At 50.0% G+C, this 22,128-nt stretch overlaps 1 protein-coding gene across 7 annotated transcripts in view; it reads right to left on the bottom strand.

The window, feature by feature from the left end:
* Positions 1–22,128, bottom strand: part of LOC123806052 (core histone macro-H2A.1) — a 74,609-nt gene that overhangs the window by 5,456 nt on the left and 47,025 nt on the right. For 4 of the 7 annotated variants that reach the window (XM_045819050.1, XM_045819031.1, XM_045819041.1 and 1 more), the window contains 4 exons: positions 18,413–18,523; positions 11,766–11,865; positions 5,298–5,387; positions 2,754–2,928 (listed from right to left, as the gene is read on the bottom strand). In XM_045819050.1, coding sequence (XP_045675006.1) covers positions 2,754–2,928; positions 5,298–5,387; positions 11,766–11,865; positions 18,413–18,523 — 476 coding nt within the window. Of the gene's footprint in view, positions 1–2,753; positions 2,929–5,297; positions 5,388–10,027; positions 10,119–11,765; positions 11,866–18,412; positions 18,524–22,128 lie in introns of all 7 variants that reach the window. The other 3 variants (XM_045819074.1, XM_045819067.1, XM_045819082.1) reach the window with 3 other exon arrangements.

Below are 22,128 nucleotides of genomic sequence, written 5' to 3'. Positions count from 1 at the left end.
GGCAGCACAACCCCAAAGGAGGCTTCTCTCACTCAGGACTAGTGTGTTTGGGGTTAATAAGTGATTCTCCCTAATTCAGTTGGTTTCTGTGCTTTACATGTCTCTTCTCGGGCTCATGCCTGAGGATAGGGAGGCCGATGGCCATTCCAAGTGGGGTTCCAAGGTTCCCTGAAGCCCATGCACAGAGAGTGTGCAGACAGTGGGGCGAGCCACCAGCAGGATGCAAGGAGGTGGGTCTGTGACCACCGGGGACAGGAGGCAAGGGTTCCTTGTGCCTAATGTTATGAGTGCCCCTGAAACCAGGGGCCTCTAACCAGATTCTGGTCCTACCCAATGCAAGCGGTGTGACCACAGGTAAGTGACGTAACCCCTCTGAGTTTCTGGTTCTGCACCTTTGAGTGGAAATAATAGTACGTCCCTCGAAGGGTTGTTGTGAGAGGATGCAGCTAAGGGTTTTTAGCACAGTGCCTGGGGCTCAGTAAATACCATAAATGGTAGCTTGAAAAAGACAAACTGTCTTTCCTTTTAAGCTCATAAACCTAAGGAGAATTTAATCAAAGCCCCAGATGAAGCTACTCCCCAGGACCGCCCCTCCGGAGAGGGGTCGCTCCCTAATGTCAAACAGCTGAGGGAGTGGGGTGTACATAAATATTGTGACCAGAATGCCCAAGGACAGGATGTCCAGATGCTGGAGGTGGCTTCCCAAGGCTACATGCCCAGGTCTCATTTATGTCCAGTGGGCTTTGAGGCTGGCCTGGGGGCCGATGGGCTGGAGGAAGGGGTCTGTGGTCGTGGCCACCCTTCAGATGCCCAGGATGCTGAGCTGGGCTGGGAGAAAGTGAGGCCACTGTACCAACACGTTTGCGTTTATCCTGTTTTAATTCCAGCACGACTCTTATGCCAGAGACACTGGATGCCACAAACAAGCCGTTTTATTTCCCCTCCTAAAGCCCGCTGTGATTTACGGGCCGGCTCTGCTGTGATCCCGGCCCCACTCATGAAAGGGCAGCTGCTGCCGCGGCGCTGCGGGGCAAGGTCTGCCCGGCAGATGTGGGGCCGGGCGGCCGTGCACATGTGCTCACCTTAGGAATTCCGCCCTCTTAAAAGCTTTCAATTGATTATTTCTTAAAACTTTCTACTCCATGAAAAATGTAAATAAGTTTGTAATAACAGATGCTCTTTTATGAGAATTACTTTTATGCTGCAATTAGAAATTTCCCAATAGCCATGTGAAGGAGCGTGAAATTATTACCTCCAATAACAGCTCCTATTGCTTCTCTTTTTGGGAGCACCTTTCATCAGGGCAGATCAAAGTGCCTCTGAAGCACTAATTAACTGAACCTCAGAACTGCCCGTGAGGAAGGGCAGTCCCCAAAGCCTTGCTGATAAGGCAGGCCTGGGACAGAGAGGGCAATTCATTTACCAAAGGTCACACAGCAGTGCAGTGTCAAAGAACAGGCTTTCTGTGGAAAATCAGAAGGTTAGAGAAGCTGGCTATTTATGCTGTGATACAAAAAAAGCATTTGATATCTAAAAAAAAAAGTCTTGAATTGACTCTGGGACCAATGCTGGCACCTCCTTAGGTAACTCAGGCTGCCTCTGCAAAGCCCTGACTTCCTCAGGTACTGGGAGGGGCTGGCGGCAGAAACCCAGAAGGCTTGTGATGGGAAGCCCAGGTGCAGCCACCTGTAGATACACAGTCCTGGGCTGCGACCCCTCTTGGGCCCAAGATGCCCACAGCTGCAGCTCTGAAGGCCAGTTTCCCTTTGCTCAGGACCCAGTCCAGAGGCCAGCAACTCAGCTCCTCTGCAGGGGGGACCCTGAGATAGGGTGGGCAGCAGGACCCCAGCAGGCCCCCTCCCTCACCTCCAGAGCAGGCCCAGGATGCCGCTGGAGGGATCGCTGTGCCTGTTTTACAGAGCAGGGGTTAACCATCACCGAGCTGGTTGGTGGCCGAGCCCAGACCCAAGTCCGGGCTGACCACCACCACAGCGCAGTACTGCTCTGCTAGGCAGGGACCTGGTGACTGTTTGCTGGCATCTGGGGTGTGCAGCCTGGGAGGTGGTGTGGTTGGGGTAGTGGTCACCTTGCCCACCCCATCAGCTGTTCAAAGATGACAGCCTTCTAGTGCGGGCTCTCTGGCTCGTGCGTCTGTCTGCGGGGCAGCTGAGCCCACCGGGGGTAATACAGGGCCAGGAGGCAGGGTAGGCCTGGCCCTGTCGCATTCACGTAACTGTCCACTCAGCACCAACAGGCCCCATGGCCTCGTCAGCAGGGCAATGAGACAGAGGCAGAGCAAGCAGGTCTGGGAGGTGAAGGACGCCCAGGAATACAAAGGCAGGAGGCACAGGGCTTTGCCCAAAGAGCGCCGTGGTTTGAGGACACAACCGGAATACAGCTGTAGGCTGGTTGCGGGAGGGGTACTCCTTTAATTATACCCACTGCTCGTGTGTCCTCCCCACCCACCTGGACAATCCCAGGCCACTCCGAGGTTCCCTTCTGTGACATAGCTGATGTCACGGCGGCAGCTCTGTGCTGTCCTCAGGCCCCCGTCCCACTCTAGCTCTTCAGCCGTCCCTCACCACTGCTCAATGTTGGCTCTCTCCCGTTTCTTGCTCTGTTCTCCTAGATGAAGGCCAGTGCCGGAGAGCAGCCTCAGGTGACCCTGTCCGCAGTCAGAGCCCCACAGTCACGGGCTCAGCACGCAGGGAAAGACACCCCTGAGTGCTGTGGCCACAAGCTGGTGCCCTTACCTGCCACTGCCAATGGATGGGAACGCGATGGACTTCAGCTTCTTATCATCCGCCAGGGCCAAGCAGTTCTTCACTGTCTTTTCCAGAAGTTCCTCGCACTTGTCTGCACCCCAGACGGGACTGTTACAGTGGATCACAAACTTGGCGGGCAGGCCGTGTCCTGCACTGACAGCAGCTGGAGGGGACGAGACAGGAACGGTGAGTTCCGTCCCTCCGTAAAGCACACAGCGCCAGATGCCAAAACCAGACCCACTGGGCAGTGACAGCACCTTCCGGAGCCCCTGTGACCTGCGCCCAGGGAGGGCCGAGGGGGGATTCGAGCGCGAGCTCGAGCCGGAAACCGCTCATCAGTTAGCCTCCCTCCCCCGTCCGGAGAGGGCCGCACCAGGACCCAGCCTTGGAAAGCTGGCGCAGGCTGCGTGGCCACCAGGACTCTCAGCCAGGACTGTGGTGAGCTCTTCCCCTGCCCTCCCAGAAGGCAGGGGCCTTCAGCATCTGACTTCACTGAATGTGTCAGAATGCCTGCAGCCTCAAATTAACTGCCTTTTGGGGTCTCTAACCCCCTTTCCTCAAGTGCATTCATGTGCCTATATAATTATGATGTATCTATAAACCTCCCAGAGTTTGCTACAAACTTACGAGGAAAGCAACCAGACTAGCATGTCTGCTGCCCTGTTCTTTTCCCTAACTGCTTAGTTTGGACAGATGAGACCGTTTCTAGGAAGGGACTGTTTTCTTTTCCTAGAAGAGGAGCCTTGGCCCAGCTGCATGTTTCTGCAGCCTGTCCCGCTCTCCACCTCCGACCCTTGTCTGATTCTGAGACCCTGGCCGTGGGCCTGCTACCCAGCAGGAAGTGGGACAAGCTGGCCCGGTGTCCCCGAGCACATTTCAGGATTCCTGTCCCCAGAGATGCAACGCAGAGGTGCGTCTGGGCCAAGGGCTGGTGGATGCTGCATGCCCTGCTCTGGCACGGGGTACACCGACCCCTGCACCACCGCCACGGAGGACACCCAAACTTGTGGTTTGACCGAGCCCGTTTCGTGAGGAACCCTAGGCAGCACTACCCACAACATGTGGCGTGTTAAGGCTGTGTCACTAGCAGACCCTGTGAAACAGTGCTTTGTGGGTGGTGCCTCAGGGTGCAGTAGAAACAGCTCTGAGTCTCAGGTCTGAGTGTGTGTGTTCACGCTGCTCACTTATGGGCTCACAAAACCTGGGCTGAAGTGCCGACCGACAGCAACCTAAGCCTGAGGCTTAATTCATGGTCCGTCCCCATGAGACATCACTGCTAAACTGTGCGTGAAAAAAGATTGCAAAGAAGCGCATTAACAGTGACTATCTTCAGGCAGTGGAGCAGGGCTGTGCTTTATCTTTATATTTTAAAATCTCTTCTAAAAAAAATCTTAAAACCAAGCCCAAAGTGTGCTTTTGTTACTAGAACAAGCAAATGTGTCCTTAGCCATGTTAAATCTAGTGCACGGCAGTGCCAGAGCCACCAAATAGGCCCATGCTGGAGCGCCATGTCGCAGGGCCCCAGGCTGGCTCAAAGTGCCAGAACCCGCCGCAGAAAGGCCCGGAGCCCTTGGCCGAGTAGCTTATGCTGTGTGTGTCCTCCCTTGTTCCAGGTGGCGCTGGCTGGGAGAGCTGGGTAACTAACTATGTCCCCCATGAAATGCCATGTCCCTCGTAGGCAAAACAACTGGCAGAGCTGAGGTCAAAGGCACAGAGCCTCGAGGGGACGAACCCTCTCATCCCCACCAGCCCCGTGACCTGCTCCAGCCCGGGCTGGTAGGTCATAAGGGCTTGGAGGGAAAGGGCTTATGCGGATATAGCAGAGTAACTGTTGATACCCATGTTTAATTCAGATTCATTAAAAACAGGATCTGAAGACAGAATGGCACTGGGACCATCTAGTAAGAAGGGAAACCAGAGCCCTGAAAAGAAAGGGGATGGCCTATCCCCGCCCAGCTTCGGGCAGAGCCCAGTCTCACCCACCACCTGGACTCCCAGGCCCTCGGTGGCTTTCTGTCCCCCTGGAATTTCGAAATCTTCTGCCTGCATAGCTCTCAACCCTTTTCTCCCCACCCCCACATCAGATTGCCCTGTATTAGGAAAGGTGTAATTGGCAAGTGAGAAATGTGTGTTTATATTTTCCCCATTGAAAGCACAGATGGCTGAATACAAATGACTTATTTGTATCTCTCACCAGCAGTTTTGCAGATGGCTCAGCATCACTCTCTCTCTTTCTCAGATCTTAACATCTGCCACTCGGCTTCTATAATTCCTTAAAATTTGAGGTCCAGACATCAAACATTTAGAAGCTATTTTAAGTATTAAAGAACTGGAAAGGCTATGTCCACTGCCCTGAAGCTCCAGTGACAATTTGCCTGTGACAAAGTTTAAATTGTTAGGCCAGCAGGCTCTGCCTCCAGCTCAGAGACACGTTTGCACTGCCATCTCTGAATTCCAAGTTGTCTCATAAAACGGTTTCCCTGATTCCGCATGGGCCACACCCAGATAACACCCTGTGCTTCTTGACCTTACCTCCAGCTACTTCCAAAGGCCCGTTCTTTTTCCGGAGCTCCAGAACAGCTTCCACAAACTCCTTGCCACCTTTCTTCTCCAGCGTGTTTCCTAGACAAGGACAGGGCGCGGTCAGAGTGCCACCCCGGAGTCTCAGGGCACACACACACACTCAGCACGTCAGGCGACTATGCACGCTGTGATTTGACCAGCTCACTCTCCATATAGCTGCAGAACAGGAGCTAAGCCTCGGCTGAGTCACACGAGTGAGATTTAGAAGGGATTCACCATCGACCAGTCACCACTCGGGCGCTGCAGACCCTTCTTTGGGGCTGACTCAAGGTGATCCTGGAGGGGCCAGAGATGCAAGAGGGACGGGAGGCGCCTGTTCTTGGCGAGCACGCCTGTGCTGCGTACTGTATTTCAGCGTGAGAAACCAGATGGTGCTGGCTTCCAAGGCTGATACCGCCCCTGGATTTTCTTCTGTCTCTGGGAGAACCCCCAAATAAGGAGGTTTTGGGAAAGGCATACCATGCTCCCATCAGGAAGCTGGCTCCCCTCCTGGCCGCAGGCCCAGAGAAAGCACTCAGAGCTGGCCACCTTTGGACTAGCATTAGCATCATGCTTAGTTCCTATTTTGCAGCTTTGATATATGTGAATACAAAAAATAATAATAATGGCCTCAGACAGAATTTCCTTAATCACACTTATGATTTAGAATCATTTTAGGTCAAGGAGAACAACATCAGAAACAGAGCTTAAAGATGAACTTGTGATGTAGAAAGGCCTGCAAAGAAGGGTGGCCTACCGGTCAGGGTCAGGTTGGTTCTTTTAGCCCAATGGCAGCAGGAAGCACCTTTTCTCGTGCATCGGAGTGCCTGATAATTAATTTCTGTTAGGAAAGCCAAGCTCTCCAGTGAGATCCCAACACCGATAAGATCCGTGGGTTGCATGTCTCGTGTGGGATGGCAAGCAGTGACCAAGATGACAGACAACATCACCCTTTCAAGTTTGGCCAGAATGGGGTCTCATTCTTCCTTAAGCTCTGATTCCTCAGTTTTGCACATTTTAAAGTACTTTTCCTCACAAGAGGACAAAAATACTCCTCTTAAGATGTACCGTGTATCTTGGAAAACTCAAGGTGTGCCTGGCAGATTCTGGGATGGGCCAGTCAGGGTGCATGGGAACGCACCAGCCCTGTAACGACCAGGGCTGACTTCCTTAGAGAAACCTGCCTCATTCTGCATGCTTATTCTGGAGGGCTGCCCCTGACCCCAGGAAGTGTCTAGAAGGAAAATCAGATGCCTGGGCACTGTTACCAGTAAGTCAGCCCTGGGCTAATGGCAGGCACTGACCTGTGAGCCCCCGGCTGCAGGAAGCCTGGGCTGTGCGAGCAAACGTGACCGGCAGGCCGTCACCCATAGGGGCCCTCAGCTCTCCGGGGGGAGGCCTGGCTTTCTGAGCGATTGACTTGGGATCCTTGAGGTGGGACCCAGCCTCCCTCCTCCTCAGCCCAGACTGCCCCCCTGCCTTTCCATCTTGGAAAGGAGTGGAGTAGGCATTTAAGTGGCAGAGGTGGCAACAGCTATGTGTTTCTGACACAGTTCAGCATCAGAGACAGTGACTGAATGGGCTTAAGAAAGCAGGTTCGGGTCTCAGGGCTCAGAGCCCTACCCACCAACAAGTGGAGGCTTTGAGGATACAACTAGGTGAGGCCCGCTTGCAGTTTCACCTGTGATATCCGAGTAACTGAGAAAAAAGAACCTGCTGGGTCCCAAATGCGGCTGCCCAGCTGCACCTGGTCAAGCCGTGCCTCCTAACCCAGCCCGAGCGAGGGAAGGAGACACGTGTTATAGCAGGACCATTGCAGGTCCTCGCTCTCCATCCTGGCTGCTCTTGGGGAGAGCTGGGAAATTTGGAAGGGAAAATAAAATCAGTACTGTGTTAATACTACCAACTCCGTCCAAAAATACAAAACATTTAAGAAAATGGGCTGATGTACAATTAAAGGTGTTTTATCTTAGGAAGAGTGTTTACTTTAAAATTTTTACTTATAATTAAATCTCGCTTTAATTAGAAGCGAAATTTGCAAGTTAAAATACACTTAACGCATTTCCCCAACTTAAAAACTGAACCCTGGATTGCAGGCAACGCACCCAGTCAGGACGTGACTCCTACACACACATACGTATGCACATGTTCATGTAGACACACGTGTACTTTTTAACAAGAAACAGGCCCATTTCAACTGTATTGTCAACACTCTTAATGTGAGACTCTTGCTTTTTAGGCTTCCCTTCAGGGTTAATCATAAGCAATCGGCTTCCTTGCCCCCAAGCATAAACACGTGTTACGCCCGTGAGAACAAGAACGTTATTTCATGCTTAGAAAGCAGGCACAGGTGTCAGTGTTCAAAACAGCCTGAGCAGAAATTTAGGCTTGGGCACATGTCAGGCTCAGCCTGTGGTCTATTTCACTGTTAGAAAGAACTTCTGATGGGTCAAGTTAATCACTGGGGCTACGCATTCCTGCACTCGCATTCCTTCTTCCAGCAGTCTCAGGGCTCGGAATTCGCACCAAATGGGAGAAGTGGAATGACTGCGTCCTGGCTTCCTCGCTTTCCCTCTCACACCCCCGCGTGGGAGCTGGAACCAATTGAGAGCACGCACGAATCTGGCTGGTCGCTGGTTTGGTATCGTAAAGCGAATCTGGGTTCAGTACTCGTTTGGACTGGTTCTCAGAAAAAGCACTGAGGTGGACTTTGGAAGGCCTGGGTTCTGGTCCTGGCAGTCTCTCCTCCTCAGCCACTCAGGTTGTCTGGACCTGCTAAGGTTTTTGCCCAGCTGTGGCAGTGTCAGTGTGTGAGGCGACCTTGGGCAAGCTCTTGGACCCAGGTTCCTTACATGTCACCAAGGCTAGTGTGTGTTTCCTGCGGGCACAGCAGTGGGCTGGGGTCAAGCAGGCCAGAGGGAAAAGCATTGGCATCATCATTATTCGGGAAGGACAGGGCTCTATGGGGTGGGGGTGTCATGGCTGCCTGCCTGGGCCTCTGCAGAGCCTCTGGCTCCAGCCTGCAGCATGGTCAACCCTGCCACACACAGGCCGCCCAGGCCCAGGTGGGAAGCTTGGACCCCAGAAATTTCCTGATTCCCATTTCACCAAAAGCCCTGGTGGGCAGGGTGAATCCAGGCCTCAGTCACTCCTGGCTGAAAGATGAAACCATGGCTGTCCGTTTATCTTCCTCCAAGTAAGTATCTCTCTCACACTAAGTTTTCATTTGGTTAAGAAAGGAAGTATCTCTCTATCAAACTGCCTGACTTAGGTGCTCTTGAACTCCCCCAAAATCTTGTCAAAGGGCAGTTTATTTTAATTACCTACAGCCTGGTTTCACTTTGGCCTGAAGGATTTGGTGAATCCCGACTTTCCACCCGTGTACGAAATTCAAAATGCCCAGGACACCAATCAGCCCAATCACAGGGCTGGAGCAGACGGGGGACAGCAGGCTTTGCCAGTGACACGAAGCAGAGCTAGGCGGCCAGACTGCTCACCTGCTGCCCCTCCTAGGTCTGGACACTCATGAAAATCCCGAGAGCCTCATCCTTCATGATAATCTCACCTTTGCCCTTATTACGAACATCTCCATTCTCCCTGGAAGCTGGTGCCTGAATCTACCTCGGAATGCTCCTCTTGGGCCCCACACATGGACTGTAAAATCCACACACACACGAGAGCGAGACCACAGGTCAGCACCAGCCATGAGCCAGTCATAAAACAAGGTGCTTTGCTTATTATTTAACATAATTGTCATTGTTACAATTACTTTTAAGATAGGGAACCCGAAGCATCAGGGAGCTAAGTGACTTGCCCAGGCCCCACAGCCAGTACAAGGTGAGGTCAGGATGCAAGCCCCCCATACCTAGCTCCAACACTGTCTTTTCTCTTGAAAGATGTCTCATTACCTATGTCTCATTACATAAGTGCCCCAGCACATTTTTAAAGCAGGGCACTACTTGACTTGCTGCGGCAGCAAGGCGGCAGCCATGGCTCCGCACCCTGAGTGCCTGAGTGCTCTTGGCCTCACCCTGTCCCCAGCTATTTAGCGCCAGCAGCCCAGCGATGATGTGCACCAGCTGCTGGGGAGAGGAAGGGGTTCTCTGGGTCTAGGAGAGTGTTTTTCAAGATCGGTCTAAGGACACCACATAGAAATGAGGATATTTTTGTTCTCGGAGGCTCTGAGAACCCTGGGTGTGGGCAAGTGTTCTGAGTTTGGGTAAGTGCCCCAGGGGGCACCTCAGCCTTGAAGACTACTTTCAGGAGTGTGCTCTGATGCAGAGAGAGAGAGAGGCAGGGGCTGGCATGCAGCCATCCCTGTGTGTGCCTGGTCCACAGAGGGCACAGAAGTGGACTGGGACACCCCTCAAGACGAGCTGGGTGCATCGCCCTTGTGGCCTAGGTCCTGTGTGAACCCAGGCTCCATCAAAGCTGCACCTCGTGAAGCAAGTGGAGAAATGAGGCTGCTGAACCAGTTTCCAAACCAGAAGCGTGCCCATTTGTGAGCTGCATGAGGCACCTGGCTGACAGCTAGCTGTATTTCTCATGTTCACAACCCGGGACAGGAGACCTGGGGAAGGTCAGGACAGCTGGAAGTGTGAAATGAATGCAGCCCTGCATAGCTGTCCAAGGGTCAAGCTGTCTGCGGCGGCCGACTGACCATGCACACACACACTCGGCAGCACCCAGCTAGGCATTACCTACTTCACCACCGATGTAGAAGTCAGTGTTTGTCGGGTGAACGACAGCATCACTGTCGATCGAGGCAATGTCAGCCTGTACAACTTGCAACTATAATAGGTAAACAAATGTATATCAACTGTGTTGGACCGAGACCCACGCACAGGCACATTCACTATCGCCCCATGGCAGGGCTGGCCTACCTGGTCGATTCCAACATAGCAGCCCAAGGGGCACAGTCCACGGAGTGTGCGCACACGTGGATGGGGGTGAGGAGGAGGAATATCAAATGTGACATGTTGAAATTAAACATTTGAATGACAAATCCCAAAAAAAGAGAAACACACACATGAGATCATTACAAAGGTTAAAAGAAATAACAAAACAACGAATGCCCCGTTTCACTTCGCAAAAGCCTGTAAAACCGGCTCCCCACGGAAAAGGTTGCTAAAACATGGCGTCTGCTTAAAAAAAAAAGAGTGGACGATCAGGCCAACCAAAACAATGAGTTTCTCCATTCTGTCAGAAGCAGTCAGCTTTCCGGGTCTCGTGTTCAGACTGTCTACCTTCAAGGGACATCTCTCGAACACCGAGAAAACAGTACAGGTATGCAGACAGGATTACCTTTACCTTTCCCCTTCAATGAGTATAAATGTTTCTCCAGGCCTACCTCATTCTAGGTAATCTTATTTCTAGGTATTTTATGTATAATAGGACAGAATACTTTCTTTTCCCAGCTTGTGGCTTTTTAAAAAGAGGGTGTCTGATGAAGGCAGCTGGAAAATGAGTTTGAGCAGGGCCCTGCCGAGTCCCAGGTCCCAGACTTCTGCCCCCTCCTGGGCCCGGCTTGTGCGGGCTGGGCCTGGGCTCCGGAACACGCCTCTCTCGGCACAGTCGGAAACTCTGCTGGCTTCCAAAGGCGGCCCCGGGTGGGAGTGGAGGGCGCACAGAATGCACCAAAGCCGGCATGGGCATGAGGCCGCCTGGGTGTGGACACATGCCAGCCTGCTGCTCCAGGCAAGGCTCACAGCCAAGAGGACAGGGGCCTTTCTGGTGCCCCTGAGTTCAGAGCTCCACTGCGCAAAGGTGGAGCCACAGAGTGGGATGCTCTGAGCACAGAGACCCCGTGGCTCATGGGGCAGAGCTTCCCTCTGCAGGAACACTCTTGGAAATACTGCTCTTCTTTGTAGTATCATCCTCTACCCAAGTCATTTGTGATGGTGACACTCAGTCACAGTTTTCAGTTGTAAAAACAAACTGAAGTGACAATTAGGTGGTACATTTGGAGAAAGCCAATTGGCTGGTGGATTAAAATCAGCTTAATTGTATCCTAATGCAGCTTGTCTCCCTTTTCAGGGGCTTTCGAGCTTTGAGTGTCACTGTAAGGCTTAAATGGAGAAACTATCATTTTGGAGTTACCTGAGATTTTTCCGTTCTTAAAAAAAATAAACACATTTTTAAAATATACCCCCCAAGTAACCAGCAGTCAGTGTGATCATTATGGAAGAGAATTTAGATGGTGGTAGGTTTATAATCAAGGGGGGAAGCAGCCAATTGCACTCAATGGAACCCCATCTGATCATTTCCGTTTGGAATGGCCCAGAGTGAGCAGACACTCAGTGTCTGCACCCCAACATTCATCATGGATTCGGGAATTTGGCTTGACCATCTGGAGTTTGAGAAGATAAAGAGCCTAAATTCTGGGTTCCATAACTTTTCATCTGACAGCTGGTGGTGCCAAACCCCATTCCCAATTACCTAGGTCATCTTTAAGGTCAATGTCAGCATTGGTAGGATTGATTATGGCCTCCACCTCAAAGCCGGCTAAATTACTGATTTCACTGTGAATAAGGTTCAGCTGAAAAGAAAAGCATGAGGTGGGAAATAACAGGACAGCCGGGAAGTCACAGAGAAGTGAGCCTTGGGACACAGATGAAGGGCAGCGAACACTTCAAGTGCACTGGGCACAAAGGGGAACTGGCTAAAACGAATCTAAGGACTCAAATGCCACTCAGACGCTGAAAGGGTGCGAGCTAGCCTGAGGGTCCAGAGCCCATTGGGTGATGCTTAGGCAGAAGAGGGAGTCCGGGAGGCACAAGCCACCCTGGACTGGTAGATCCATATCCCTAAAAGGACTTGTGATTTGGGGGCTACAGAGAGGCAGCTGCCAGGCCCTAGGATCAGGACACTCACTGCTGGGTGGGGCGCTGGGTGTGGCCACCCTGTCCTCTGAGCTCTGGGATGTGCAGAAGTCCCAGCTGGTCTGAGCAAACACCAGTAGCTCTGCTTTTTCCTCCAAGTGGCCACTGGTCTTCAAGGCTGTCCCCCATTGCCATGACTACTGGCTGGCTGGCCCCCTGCCCTGCTCAGGGGTGGCAAGGAGGAGAATGGTCTGTTGCTCAGTAATTTGATGTGTCTTCAGTCATGTGATACTGATGGCCTGGTGGCACCCAGGAAGGAAACAGCAGGTCTCTAGCGAGTCACTGTCTTTTGAATGGTTTTTACCTTGTTGGTGAAGTTACTCTGAGGCCCAATGAGTCGAGCACTTTCCCTGAATGAGTCTTATGAGTACCGGATCAACTGGATCTTTTAAACAGTCACTAAATGCCCCCTCCCCACTGTTCTTCTGTTCCTATAGCAACCCTCAGTATGCAAGGAATCCCAAATTCTAGGCTCAGCTGTGAGAGGGACAAAGAGAACTGGAATTAGCTGGCTCAGGGCTCCTATCCTGTGTGTACTCTTTCCCTTCCTGTTCTTGGGCACTAGCGCCTGGAGCAAAGGTAGCTCTCTCTTAAGATATTCATTCTTCAGTGACACGAATTCCTAACAGCTGCAGCAAAGAGCAATGCCTGAGCCCCGAGCAGCTGGTGCCCCAGACGGACTGAGACCCAGGCTGGGCGAGCTGACTGCAGCCTGCTGGGCCCGGCGGGGCAGGAGCCTGTGTCCGGGCCCTCGCCCCAAGGACACTTGGCAGGGACCCTCTTGGCAATGGAGCTCCAAGACACCGAATTTCTGGGGCCAAATATTTTGTTGAAAACAAAACCAAACACTCTATAAGTCTCAGAGATATAAACCCACACTTCTGATTCCAAGAAGCAGACAGTGGATTCTTAAAAAAGGAACTGACTTAGACTAAAAGTCATCACCCTTTGTGAGAAAGCAGTTGTGGAAGTAAATTTGGTCACATGGCCAGGGAAGGACTCTGGGAGGCCCTGGTACACGGCAGTGGTCCAAATTTTTAGTTTGGACTGGAAGAGAAAGAAGAACAAATTTTCTCCACTTGGACTTTCCACACTATGGTACCCAACCCCACGGGATGATTTCGGGGCCACCCACATCCCTAGAGCTAAGCTCTCCGAAGCACCAGGGAAGAGGCCAGGGGAGAGACCAGCATCAGGCCAGGTGCTCACGGCCCCACTTAGGGAGGGTGTGGTGACATGGGCAGGACAGGGTCTTAGGGTAAGGAGAGCGAACATTCAGGGTTCAGGACAAGGTAAGACGTTAGTTTACGACATATGTCAGTATTGCATTTGACTTTAAGCAAATGCTGTTTATAAAAGCTCAGATTAGGCCAACATTCTGTCCCCTCTACCACTGAAAGAAAAAAACAAAAACCCTGCATGGGTGTGCAAGTGGCAGGAAGTTGGTGGGAAAGGAGGAGGAGAAAAAACCAACACTTTACTTGGTGTGCTGTGGATGAGGTAAGCATACATCTATGAGATTCCTTTTCTGTTTGCAGAAAAACTACATGTGCAAATCCTTCAAATTCACACTTTTTTCTAAGTGCATAGGTGCTTCTGGATTTGTGTTCACAAATGCCTCACTGGAAAATCACCTCTTTCCATGGGCTCCAATTCAACTCGCCTGGAAGACCCCGCAGCTGGCCTCGGACTCTGCCCGGGGAGGGACGGGCCCCCAGGGGGACCGGAGGGCTCTGTGGCTTCACTGAAGGGAGGCAGTGGTTGCAAACAGGACTCCCAATCCTCGGAGGATTCCCTCCTGACCAGAAGCAGCCCGGCTCTCAGGGGCACAGAGTGCTGCACCTCATGGAGCCACTACCCCAACATCAGCATTGGGCATGCCCAGCTGATCAAGGGCTGGTCTCTCACCTGTACTTTGACTTTCCAACTATGCTCTGCTGTGCGCTGGGCTCAGCAGAGTCCTTGGTGTGAGGGCCTAAGCCACAAAACAATTCTGCTGCTATTAATTATGTACAAACATGTATTTTTTTTAAAAGACCCTCTTAACTATGAAGCATATGCTTGGGGAGGGGGTCTGTGTGTGGGAGTTTGCTTGGGAGAAGCATGGGGAGGGGACAAACTGCTTCAGGCACTAGGGAAAGACCAAGGGGTAACCAGCCTGGCTTGGGCAGGCTACACCAGCGGGCAGATACTGCGGTAAGATGAGCGTGAACAAATATGGTAGCTGCCCTGAGCAGGAGAAGATCCATGAGCTCAGACTATAGATGGGCCATGCATGCATGTCTGAAAAGTGTGCACCGTCCCGTAGATACACAGACCTGACAGGTGCACGAGGGACACCCAGACCCTGGGACCCTGGAGATGTCAGGGTCTCCAGCATCACCACCCAGGGGCAAATCCGACTGGGCCTCTCAGCCAAAGGGGTGGATGGCTGTCTGAAGCACATGACAGAGCGAGAAGCCTGAGGGATGGGAGATCAGATTTCTGCAGCACTGTGGGAATTCCCAAGTTTAGTACACTTGCTGGGAGGGAAGAGGGTCATTGAGATTTTAGAATTTTTAGAATAAAGAGACTCCTTCTTTGTCTCAGCATTGGGAAAGTCAGGAAGCTGTTTTAAACCATAGCTTGGGGGGGGGGGCGCGGTTAAAATACCTGTGGAGACTGCTGGCCACTGGAAAGTATGACCAAAGGGTATGGGCAGTTACAGAGCAGAAGGGGGTCCCACCTGGCTGCAGAGTTCGGAGGGGACGGAGCTGAGTGTCCTTCAGGATCCCTTCCACCCCTGAGGCCTGATCATCCCAACTGCCACTGGCTCTGCTGCAGCCACCTCTGATGTCCACAGCACCTGGGTTTCCCTCTAAAGTCGTTATGCCCACAATTGCCCCTGTGCTCACTCGTGATGTGAACTTGTTAGAGTACGAGCTCCTTGGAGGCAGAGGGGTGCTGACTCCTGACCTGAGCGCCGGGCAAGGTCCGAGACGGTGCTCGGGTTTCTGTGGGCACAGAGATGGAGCGGAATTGACACCCGACACCACAACATTACTCTGAGATGAAGTGAAGTCCTCCTCCCCTTCGAGCAGGGCTAAGGGAAATGGCAGCTCAGGAACCAGGCCCTTGGCCTGCCTCGGACCCGAGGTGTCCAGAGCCAAGCTGGTCACCCTGGAAGGGAGGCTGGCACCCACTAACTAGGAATCACCAGGAGGTGGCCTCCTGTGACAGGGAAGGAGCTGGTGGCTTGGAGACAGTGGATGGACATCCAGCATGCCTTGACATGGCCTACTTGGCTGTAGGAAATAGTACAATCCTACTCTATTACATAATCTGATCAGAAATTCAATTTTAGAAAATAAAATGATTGTTAAAGATTCTATGAGTAGCATGTTTAGCCTGTAATTGTCAATTTTTGGTGTCTCTCATTCCCTCATGATGGACAAGGAAGGAGAAGCCTGGCAGGTCATATTTCCCTGTGGAGTCACATGAAATGCAACTCTTTTTCTGTCCCCAAAGTCTACTTAAACTAAGGAGGACGGAAAGGGCAATGTCTCCCACTGAACTGATTCTAATTCCTCACAGAGAACCATGTCCTCTGTGGCCCACTCGAGGGCCTGCTCCTACAACTGCCCACTCTTTCATCGGCACTCTGCCGTCTACCTTGCAGGCAGCCTGGCCTGAATTTCCCTGGCAGCTTCAGGTCTAGCAGTGGCATCTGCTGTGTTTCAGGCTAGAATGTGTCACATAAATATAAGACACATGTGGGCACTGCTGGAGGCCCAGGAGCTGAGTCGCCACTCTCAGGAGCCGATCGATCATCAGCCACAGGTGGAACGGGGTGACAGCCGCCGCCCCCCACCCCCCGCCACCTCATTGCTGCTGCAAGAGCTCCTTGTCTCCTTATAGTTTCCCAGCCCCAGGAGCAGGGTGTCTGGACCAGAGGGAGAAAACCCATGGAACCCACCCTGCCTGTAGTGGCCGACGTGCTGTGGCTGCCACCCTGATAGCCAGGGAGGCAGGAAGACTTGCTCATCCCTCCTGCCACTGCCTTCCAGCTGCTTCAAATAACACTGACCCTGCCAGGAGGCCTAAGTCAATTACCACCGCTGACACAGATTTACAGAAATACACACTGGAAGTGTTTTGGGGAAATAAAATCATCAGGTTTTTATCTCTAATAACAAGGGGCTACAAATCTCCACTGAACTACAGAAGAAAAACTCTCAGCTGATTCAGATTCTGAACACGGTTCCACAATGTGTGTGAACACTGGGTGAAATTGTAGCGTTGTAAGGGCGATGACTTCTGAGACTTCATTATGTGAAATTCATCATCAACAAGGAGATCCCAGCCTCCTGAGTGCAGCCGGCTGCTCCTGTGAGTAGCTTAGCAACCATGCCTTACGCAGCTGCAGGGAGCAGTGTCGCCTCTCTCCAACCAGGCCTGCTTGCAATATTCAAGCCTTGGTCTCATCGTCGCAGGTGGAAAAACAAGACTCATAGGACTGTACGGCCTCACCATCCAGTCATCCTTCTCAAGGACCCTTTTTGAAACATTTCCTAAAATCCAAGTCCAAATTAACGTGCATGATAACATTTTAAAAGGCTGCAGTGCTTGGTGTAGGACAGCCTTTGCTGCCTCCCTTCCAGGGCTCGCAGGCAGCAGAGCCCGGGCAAGACCCTTATCCCAAGATCAAGAAGGGCATCTCCATTTGTAGGGCCGAGTGCTGCAGTTTTGGAACTACTTATGCTCATCCATCAAAGGGTGTGAGGAGTTCCGATCTGAGGCTGACTTTGGGGGAGCCCACAGGCGGTAGGTAGCAAGAACACTGGAAGTGGAGAGGCCAGGGGCAGGGCTGAGGAAGGAGTGAGGGAGAAGGTGACTCCAGGGGACTGAACTGTCCTACCTGCTCAACGGGCTTCCAAGTCCTGGACAGTCATCTGCATTGGGATTTGAGGCACACAGGAGCTAGTCCTAACTAGCAGGGCTTTCCACACTGTCACTCAAACCCAAGCAATTTGACGACAGGGCACAATGACTTTCAGTGCATTACCTGAAGGATGTGTTAAAGGGTGTGTGAGGAGACCCAGGTGGTTGCCTTCACTGCTGAGTTGATATTGTTTAAATAAATAAAAAATATTTTAAACCAGAACTTTCAAGGCCCCAGACCTTAAGATGACAACTAGTGCTGCTTAGTTTTTTCTTGGAGAAATGCACACAAAATACAGATGATGGTTATAAAATGCAAACTGTAATGGTTATTTGCCGGAACACAGAGGCCACCACTGGAACTGCGTCATGAAGCCCGAGTGCCATTAGCGACAGGAGGGGGCGGGGGGACAAGGAGCACTTGCAATGAATGACGTGCGCAGGAGGACTGTCACTGAGATGCAAAAGAAAATCAACAGTGAGGTTTTAAAAATGATGCAGTGGCAGAACCAAGTTGCTGACCACATCCAAACCAAACACAATTTACATGGAAGGCCAAATTCGTGCCTTTAACTTTTTAACGTGCAGGATTAAAAACATTAAGAAAAGTTTAATTCACTCTCTCTCCACCCCCATTTTTAGTGTCATCAAAGAAAGATTAATTTGCTCTCACTCTCAGGTCTTAAAAGCCTCTGCATCATTTTTATTTTCAACAAAAGTGAATCATCTTTTACAAAACCATGATGTCCTGGCAAAGTTGCATCACTGGGGCAGCTGGAAATATACTGCCCACAGTTAACAGAACTGAACAATTGGCTCGAGGAGCCATCAGGCGGCTCTGTGCGCCCCTTACATACCTCCAGAAACAACCCCGTCCCCCAGGTCAGGGGCTCTACCTTCAGCGCCCAGCAGAACGCACGGGCTGCCTGCTAGATCTCTCCTCTTCCAGGACCCAGTTTTAACTTCTGGCTGTTTCTCTGGTCAGTGCTATATGATGACCAGGTGATACCACATAAGCAGCTCCTTCTGAAGGCTAACTGGGGAGTCCCGACCCCCCACAGGAGCCCTTCCCTCGTCTGTACCACCACATCCTCTTCCCGCCTGCCAGCCTCCTCCCAGCACTCCCGGAGGCCACTCTGAAAGCCCTCCCCCCCACTCTCGCCACCCACCCCCCACAAGACCAGGAGTGGCCTCTGTAATCCCCAGGCCTTCCTGCCTGTGGAGGTGGCCTGTGCCCCTCCTTCCCAGGGCCCAAGAGCAGGCCGAGGCTACACGTCTGCCTACCTTCTGGCCGAGGAAGAGGCTCTTGGTGGAGAGAACTGTGAAGCCGTCGGCGGGCGTGCCCTCGGTCGTGCTGTCGGCACTGGCTGCCTTGCTGACTTCTCCCTGCTTCTTCTTGCACAAACAGAAGAGTCAGTACGCGGCACACAGGCAGAGCCTCATGCATCTTGGCATGTCTGACTAGCACACAGCTCACAGGCCTTGCCCGTAGCACTCAAGAGAAAACAGGAAACTGAATCACCAGCGCCCCTCAGTTTTTCTCAAAGTGGGGGCTGCACACTTATTTTGAAGTACAAGAATTCTATGAAAAATGTTAACTTGTATTTTTAGCACTTTATAATCTAAAAAAATTAGCTATCAAAGGCAAAATTTTACATGGGTAATTTAGAACAAACCTATTTTCATAGATTTAGACCAAGTACATGTCTCTTAATTAAGAGTCTCCCCTTTCTAGGTGGCTGTACACTATTCAAGCTTGAAGAGAAAAAAAAATTGTTCTAGGTCATTAGTTCTCAAAGAACCAAAAAGCAGACTGAGGACCACAGTCTGCCAACTCTCCCCAGCCCAGGGGTAAGACTCCCCGACTCCCCTTCAGTAAAACCAGCCCTGGAGAAGGATCCATGGGGAGTGTCTTGGTGAGCCCACTGCCTACCTAGAGACCCCAGCCCCCATCGGGGCATGGATCCCAGCATATCCAGCATCACTCAGTCTGAAGGCATGTACCCTGGGGTTCCCAAGAGCCTTTCCAGACTTATGTTGCATGAAGTTTCATCAGCTTCCAGATCCTCAACTTTCTCATGTACTTTTCTTAAAATTGATCTGCTCTAAGAGCGACTTAAGCCCATGGCAAAGGGTTCACGCTGGCTGCCTTGCACAACCACCCTTCTCCCACTTCCCAGACCACATATTAGCATGGCACACCCAGGAGGAGGAGTGCAAGTCTTTTCTGGTCTTTTCCATATTTTGGCCAAGGATGAGGCTTGTTTTAAAAAAAAAAAATGGATATTTTGAATCATTTGGGGATTTTCTGCATCCACATATATTGTAGAGTGATGATAGTGGTAACAATGGCAATTTTTGTTTAGACACTAAACCCTTTCCTTGCCCCAATTATTGCCAAGAAGTACATCACTCCTGAGGAAGGGTCTAGTGGGAACAAATCAAGAAAGTAGGACTTCTCTGCTGGAGTCACGTCCAGTCCTCATAGCTGGTCAGCCTGAGGGTCAATCCCACCCACTGATGTACCAACCCTAATCAAGGCTCAACTACAGAAGGATGACACACACTAACCACACCAGGGACACCTGGCTCAGGTGACCAGGGAGATGGTGCCACTGGGCCCCACAAGACAACTACTACCTAAGGCCACTCTGACAAGACTGGAAGGTTTAGCAGATCTACTTAATACATAGAAACACACACAGGGAGACAGCCAACATAAGGAAACAAGCATGTCCCAAATGGCAAAATAGGAGAATACTCCAGAAAAAGAGCTAAATGAAATGGAGACAAGTAATCCACCAGAAACAGAGTTCAAAACACTGGTTGTAAGGCTGTTCAATGAACTTAGGGCAAAAATAGATGAACTCAGTGAGAACTTACAAAAAGAGATAGAAACCATAAAAAAAAAGTTAAAAACGAGGAATACAAAAACTGAAACGGAGAATTCATTAGATGGACTCAACAGCATATTAGATGAAGCAGAAGATCATATCAGCAATCTGGAAGACAAGGTAGCAGAAATCAACCAATCAAAACAGCAAAAAGAATTAAAAAAAAATAAGGCTAGTTTAAGGCAGCAGCTCCCAACCTTTTTGGCACCAGGCACCAGATTCGTGGAAGGCAATTTTCCATGCAGCAGGCTGGGGTGTGCGGGAACAGGAAGCGGAGCTCAGGCGGTAATGTGAGCAAAGCTTCGTTCATTCACCTGTTGCTCACCTCCTGCTGCGCAGCCTGATTCCTAACAGGCCATGGACTGGTATTGGTTTATGGCCCAGGGGTTGGGAACCCCTGGTTTAAGGGACCTCTTGGACAACATCAAGCACACCAACATTTGCATCACAGGAGTACACAAACAAGAAGAGAGCAAGGAACTGAAATTTTGATGTGAAAGAATAACGGTTAATGGAAATAGACGCACAAGTCCAGGAATCAAGTCCCAAATAAGATGAACCCAAAGAGGCCCACATCAAGACACATCATGATGAATATGCCAAAGGTAAAATATAAATACAGAATCATAAAAGTAGCAAGAGAAAAGCAGTTAGTGACATTCAGGGGAGCTCCCATAAGACTGTTATTTATTTCTCAACAGAAACATTCAGGCCAGAAAGGACTGGCATGAAATATTCAAAGTGATGAAAAGTAAGGATCTACAATACGATCACTCTATCCATTTAGAATCAAAAGAGAGAGAGTGAAGAGGTTCCCAGATGGTAAAAAAAAACTAAGACTTCATCACCACTAAATGAGTATTACAAGAAATGTTAAAGGGATTTCTTTAAGAAGAAAAGATAAAAAATATGAATAGAAAGTATAGGAAACAATAATTCTCACGAAGGCAAACACATAATAAAAGAAGTGGATCAACCTACTATAAAGCTAGTACAAAGGTTAAACGGCAAAAATAGGAAAAATGTGTAATTACAACAATAAATTGATATACACACAAAGTAAAAAATAATCACAAAAACATAATCATGGAGGGGTTGAATAAAACTTGTGGTGCTTATATTGTGTTTCAACTTAGGCAACCAATAATTTAAAATACAGTGCTATAAACGTAGCTTTGTGTATAAGAAGTACATGGTAACCACTAGCTAAAATTCTACAAAAGATAATTTAAAAAAGGTATAAAGGAATCCACACACAACACTATAGAAAGTTATCAACATATAACAGAATAGAGGAATAAGAATCAGATTAAAGAGAACTACAAAAACAATGAAAAACAATGGGACACAGTAAAATGTCAATAACTACATACCTATCTATAATTACTTTAAATGTAAATGGACTGAATGCTGTAATGAAAAGCCACAGGGTTTTCTGCCTGCAAGAGAACCACTTCAGATCAACACACGAACTAAAAATAAGGAGATGAAAAAAGGTATTTCATGCAAATGAAAATGAAAAAAAGAAAAAGCCAAGGCAGCCATACTTATATCAGAGAAAATAGACTCTAAAACAGGGACTGTAACAAGAGACAAAAGAGGGCATTTCATAATGATAAAGGGATCAATCCAAAAAGAGGACAAAACTCATAAACATCTATGCACCCAATCTAGGGACACCCACAGAGAGCGAGCAAATACAGACAAACATAAAGGGAGAGATCAATAGCAAGACAGTCACACTAGGGGACTTCAGCACCCTATTGACATCAATGGATAAATCATCTAGACAGAGAATCAACAAGGAAACAGAGACTTTAAAAGACTCATTAGGTCAGATAGACTTAGTTGATATTCTTTAGGACATGTCATCTAGAAGCAGCAGAACATACATTTTTCCTAACTGTACATAGAATATTTTCCAGGACAGACCACACATTAGGCCACAAAACAAGCCTTGATAAACTTAAAAAGATTAAAATCATACCAAGCATCTTCACTAAGCACAAGGGTATGAAACTAGAAATCAATTACAAAAGAAAACAAAAACACACAAACACATAGAGGTTAAATGACATGCTACTAAACAGTGAACAGGTCAACAAT

This window comes from Phyllostomus hastatus, unplaced genomic scaffold (genome assembly GCF_019186645.2).
Source record: "Phyllostomus hastatus isolate PE091 unplaced genomic scaffold, TTU_PhHast_1.1 phas_contig_150, whole genome shotgun sequence".
NCBI lineage: Eukaryota > Metazoa > Chordata > Mammalia > Chiroptera > Phyllostomidae > Phyllostomus > Phyllostomus hastatus.
This window is presented reverse-complemented; position numbering and strand designations above follow the sequence as displayed.